At 38.4% G+C, this 5,899-nt stretch overlaps 1 protein-coding gene across 1 annotated transcript; it reads left to right on the forward strand.

Moving 5' to 3' along the window:
* Positions 1–3,912: 3,912 nt before the first annotated feature.
* On the forward strand, positions 3,913–5,371 carry LOC309809351 (uncharacterized protein C2orf66; the record flags this gene model as incomplete). The annotated part of the gene is given in 3 exon segments (XM_082630413.1): positions 3,913–3,964; positions 3,967–4,154; positions 5,192–5,371. Coding segments are annotated over 3 exon segments (420 nt in total).
* Between the last annotated feature and the right edge of the window lie 528 nt (positions 5,372–5,899).

Here is a 5,899-nt window from a genome sequence, read left to right on the forward strand (position 1 = left end):
CGTATGGTAGTTCTACCATTATGTTTGAATTTATAATCTAATTAAGTTTGTGATTCAGTCACTACATATTTATTGGATTTCTTTTATGTGGAAGCCCTGTGCTGAGTACTCTATTTTCCTCTTAATTTCTGGTTGAGAAATGCCAGCAAATATCTTCATTCAGATGCGTCTAGGTGTGGAAGGCTGAATATCCCAACTGCTACTTTTACACACACTCTACTTAATGAAGAGGCCAAGTGGGACAATTTAGACTAGAAATTAATGGTTTGGGAACCCGAACTCTCCTGGGGTTTTTTCCTCTCTTTTGATTGAATTTATCAACTGAATAATTGCAAAATACCTACTTAGTGCTGTGTTGATACATTCTAAAAAATATGTCATCAGCTTTTGCCTTTTAAGACAGAGATTTGAAATTAAGAAACAATTACAAGAATTTAAAATAGTTTTATTTAAATATATAACTTCTTTTAACAATCAGGAAAACTCCAGTCTTAGTGAACAAGATGACAATATGTGTGTGTTACTTTTAGTCCATTGCTCTTTTGAGAAACTAAATATTTCTTAAATGGGGAGCTCTTAGAACAAATGAGCTATGGTTTTATACAAATGGGTCTAAAGTTAGAAATTATTCATGGGTAAATGGTTATGCAAATCTTTTCTGACTTATTCAGCCTTTCCCATTTACAAAGTTCATTGTCTATGCATTGGGCTCAATGCTGGTACTGGGGGAACATAAAGGTGAGCACTGTTTAAGGAGTTTACAGTGTTAATAATCTCAACACTTAATACTTCAATATTATTAGCTGCTTTAACTTCAAAGTCCTGGAGTGTTTGTTTTTGTTTTTTTAAATTTTTTAATTTTATTTTATGTATTTTTTTATACAGCAGGTTCTTATTAGTTATCCGTTTTATACACATCAGTGTGTACATGTCAATCCCAATCTCCCAATTCCTCCAACCACCCCCACCACCCCACTTTCCCCCCTTGGTGTCCATACGTTTGTTCTCTACATCTGTGTCTCTGTTTCTGCCCTGAAAACCATACCAAAGTCCTGGAGTTTTAAGGAGAGTAGATGTAATGAAATTCCAGGGTATTCATTTACTCACTTGACCACTGACATTTAAACAGACTCAAGTCTTAACAATAAAATCAACACCTTCTCTTATTTCTATTTCCCCCTCCAGGTACTGCCTCTCTCTCCCCTCCCTCTCTCTCTCTCTCTCCCTCTCTCTCTCTCTCACACACACACACACACACACACACACACAGGTAAACTTCTCAAGAGCTTGATGGATTCATTCTCTCTTTCCTGTCCATGGACTCCCTTCTAATCTGACCTTCACCTCCATCTACCCAAACATCTCTAATGCTCTATGGATCCTTTAAAGTCCTCATTTACCCAATTTGTCCCTTCTTGAAACATTTTCTTCTCTTGCTCCCATCCTCTCCTGGTTTCCCCCCTACCTCCAGGGTCTCCTTCATATAGATTCTTGTATAGGGCTGGTTCATGTTAAAATTTCTCAAAGCTCAAGTCCTACGTCACCTTTTCTTTTCATTTCCTAATCTTCACTGAGGTAATCTCATCCTTTACATGCCATATTTACAACTCCCATAGTTACATCTCCTTTCCAGACCTCTCCTCTGAGCTTCAGGCCTGTGTATCCAATTGTATACTCCCCATCCCCACTTGGAGATCTCCAAGGCTCCTCAAATTCAACGTGTCCCACCTGGAACTCAGGAGCCTCATCTCCTCATGTCGGTGTTTGATATGTCAGCTAATGGCACTGTAGTCTGCTCAGCTGCATAATCCTGAGACCTAGGGATTGGCCTTGAAACTCTCTTCCCCTTAGCTCTGCCTCCCATAGTATCCAGTACCTTATCAGTACCTTCTAAATCTCTCTCAGATCCATCCACAACTCTGCATCTGTGCTACCACCCTAATGCAAGTTAACATCTTGTCCTGCCTGGACTATTGAAGTAGCCACCTAACTGGTCTCCCTCTTTCCTAGCTCAGTCTGTCCTCCACAGTGCAACCAGAATAGCTTTTTAAAATTGCAAGTCTGTTATCAAGTCACTTGGATGCTTAAAACTTTTCAATCAGTTAGCATTGTTTGCAGCAGAAAGATCATAATCTGACTACCTCTAAAGGCCCAAATTGCATCAGCCCCCCACCTTGCTGCTTATACTCCTCAGATACTGACTTAATTTCAGTTGCATTAATTTGCCATGTTCCTTCCAGCCACAAGGTCTAGTACAGTTGTTCACCTTGTCTGAAACTCATCTCCCTCAGTCCTCCCTAGGTTGCTTAGGTAACTCTACTCATCTACCAGATATAAGGTCACTTCTTCACAGAAGCCTTACCTGATCCCTGAGACTGCATCGAATCCACCTGTTCTACCCTGTCATAGTGCCATAATCTCAATAGAAATTATCATCATTGATATTTATACACTTTGTTATATAATGGTTTGATTAATGTCTGTCTTGCCCACTAATCTGTAAATTCCATGAGGGTAGGGAATCTATTATTCTTACTATTTTATCCCCAAAGCCTTATGCAGTGCCTGGCACATAGTAGGCACTCAGTAAAAGTTTGTTGAATAAACAAAGGCGTGAATAAATGAAGGTCACAATGACCCTCCCAAGGTCAAAATGGCAAGACTGAGATTGTAGCCAGGTATTTTAATTTCCGGTCCAGATTACTAGCTTTCTCAACAAAGAGCTTGTTCTGGATTGTTCTGAATTATTGGAACCAAAGCAACTTCAGTTCATCAAGTCCAATTTCTCAACCCTACCATTTTCTGTGGATGGCATTTATTTAGCAAGGGGATGCTATAGGTAAGGTAATTTTTCTTTTTTCCACAAAACATGTGCTATCTTTTTGCTCTATTTTGAAAGGGTATTATGATTAACCATACCACTATTTAAAACTTGTAAAACTTCTTGAGATTCTAAGAAGAAATATAAGGTATGGGTCACAAAGAGCAATTTTGTCTCTTGCAATAGAATTTTCTGTTTAAAAAATGTGATTAATTTGAAAGGCTGATAGCTCCAAAAGAGCATTCTATTAGGTGGGATAATCATTATCATAGTCCCAGGTGCTGTGTATACACCTTCTCTCAAAAGTGAAAAAGGAGAAAGCCATTTTGCTGTGTGGAAGTGCCTTGTGTGTTCTATAACATCCAAATGAAATGTTCAGTGGATGGAGGAGAGTCTGCTGTATTTAGGACAAATAGCTTCACTGTTAACCCTGAAGAAGCCTGAAGATGTGATTCTCAAGGGTCTTTGTGTTGTGGATGAAAATGGAATCATTATTTTTGAGGCCCCCCCATCAATGACTCCCACCTGCAGCCAATCCACTGGTTATAAGTAGCCATGAATCGCCTTGCAGATTGTAGGCAGGGTAAACAACCAGGGCCAGGCAAAACCAAACTCCTGGTAAGCTTTATTAGCTCTTCTGTGTGTTTCATTTCCACTTCACACCTTGGGGTGGGATACAATCTCTACTTACACTGGTGTGGTGTGTGTCTGTCTCAGACCTGTGTGTAAGGTGCATCTTTCAGTTCGGGGCGTATATTTTTTTCTTTTCTCTCTTCTTTTTTTTTTTAAGACTGCTGTCTTAACACTTAAAGTAATTTAAGGTTGGTTGTTTTTTCGTTATTGTTAAGAATTGCAGTTTCTTTGGAGACAACAAAGTGCAATTTTTTTCAGATGAAAAGGCATATTCACTTTCTAGGTTGTATTCATAATTGCTTTGTTTATCACTGTATAACATTCTCCTTATCATGGACTCCTTTAAGCTAATAATTGGTTGTAGGGGAGTTCATTAAGAAATGAATTTGGAAAAAAAGAGGGCTGCAAAATTCAGGTGAACCAGTATACTATTTCTTCCTCCTTGTCTCCCTTTAAAAATGTTTCCTCTTTCTCTTTTCTACTTTTGCCCTCCCTTCTCCTCTCTCTCCCTCCTTCAATCTCTCTCTCTCTGGCCATTGACATTTCCCTGATCCTTCCTTTCACTCAGCTTCCTTCCACGATGCCCAAAGGACTCCTGCTGCTGGCTGTTGCCCTGGTGCTACTTGGCCTTGCACATGGAGCCATGTTGAGAAACGAAGAAAAATGGAAGCCCTTCAACAATCCTAGAAACCGAGATCTGGTAAGAACAGCCACTGGGACATGCCAGGCTGCAGGGTGAAATTGGCACCTCCCTGGAGTTATGCACACTGCACTCTGCTAGAGCACGGTGGAGAGGAGGCTGCCAAGGGCTGAGCAGATTCCCCAACAGGACCAGAGGAGAATTTTGCTAGCCTAGTGGCCGGTGTTCTAGCCAATTTACACTTGTTTCTGTATGGAGAAACAAATTTATATTTAGAAATGATCTTAAACACACATAGCACATTACATTTGTAAATATTATATACTCATTGACTTCATAGCCTTAATTTCTAATATATTGATATATACAGAATCAAGAGCGTAACAGGGAATTACGTTTTGCACAGCTTAGGTTGAACTGATAACAAAACACATAACCAATACTTGCAAAGCTCCATTGCAAAAACTGAAAGTCGACCTGCATTCTTTTCGATTTGCTAGGCATTATTTTCAACATAACGTTATCTAGGAAATAGGATTCAAAATACCAGTAAAAATTCTCTTTTAAAAATATGCCAAATACAGTAAACATGATGACATTACGGTTTCAAAATATAGTTTTTCTAAAGAAAATGATGTGAAATATAACAATATAGGATTAAAACAATCAAATAGCACTTTGCACAGCTTCTATGTATTCGCAGAATACACAGCTGAAAACCCCACGTCTGAAGTGACTGGGATCTATCTCACCATCAATCGGAGAGGAGACACCTGAGATCTGATCACTGTGGAGTTCAGTTTCATCTCTGACTTCAGTACTCAGAGATGGGCAACGAATCTTCTCACTGTGGGCTGTTAAATAATTGATATTCAAGAATGGTGAATTATCTTTGTTTAGAGTTGAAATGTCAGGTAGAAAGGAGGGGGAAGGGGAGAAGGAGCCACAGCTTGTGTTTCTGAATTTTCCACCTCCTGCCTCCTGCGTTAGCTCTAAAGTCAATTTGGGGGGAAAATGAGAGGGGAAAAATACTCATCTTTGAGTATTTGGAGTGTTTAAATGATAAATGACATTGAACATTTTCTTTCTCTCTTCAGTTTTTCAGAACCCTTCAGGCATATTTGAAAGGAAGAGGTCCTGAACTTGGGATGTTTTCAAATATTTCCTCCATGAACGAGAATCCCGGACCTCTCTCTTTCCAATCAGAACTTATTGCTTCTGCATTTGCAGATTATGAAGAACAGAAAAACTCCTTCCCCAATTACCTCAAAGCCTGAATGTTTCTTCTGAGTGCAGGTAAAACTTATCGTTTTATCCCCAGCATCCATCTAAACATACAACTCAGTCATAAAGTCATAAAGAGGTTTTGAAAATATTTATTTGAAAAATGATTTTATTTCCTCATGTAAATAACTGCTCAGTTCTGATGACACTCATCACTGTTAATTCTCTGATTTGGTCCATATATTTTACAGACTTGTTTTAAAAAGAAATGACAGTTAAGATTTTTAAAGTATAGTTTTCTGGGGAGAGATATATTAAAATAGTAGAACTATCACTCAATAGAATTATGAAATATAATTAAAAACCACATACTTATACCTATATCTTTGTTCAGACCAGGTCATAGAGCTAAATTATGTGGAAAATCGTCTGTAAAGAAATATATTGAGCTGTACAGTTGGATTAAATGGATAGTAAAAATTTAAAAGAATGGTTTCTTTTGGGAGAAAGTATTAAGCATATATTTGAGCTTGAACTTCCTTACCTAGAGGGGGAAAAGGGTAGAATATTAGTAAAGATGG

This window comes from Mesoplodon mirus (genome assembly GCF_964341445.2).
Source record: "Mesoplodon mirus genome assembly, chromosome: 8".
NCBI classification, from domain to species: domain Eukaryota; kingdom Metazoa; phylum Chordata; class Mammalia; order Artiodactyla; family Ziphiidae; genus Mesoplodon; species Mesoplodon mirus.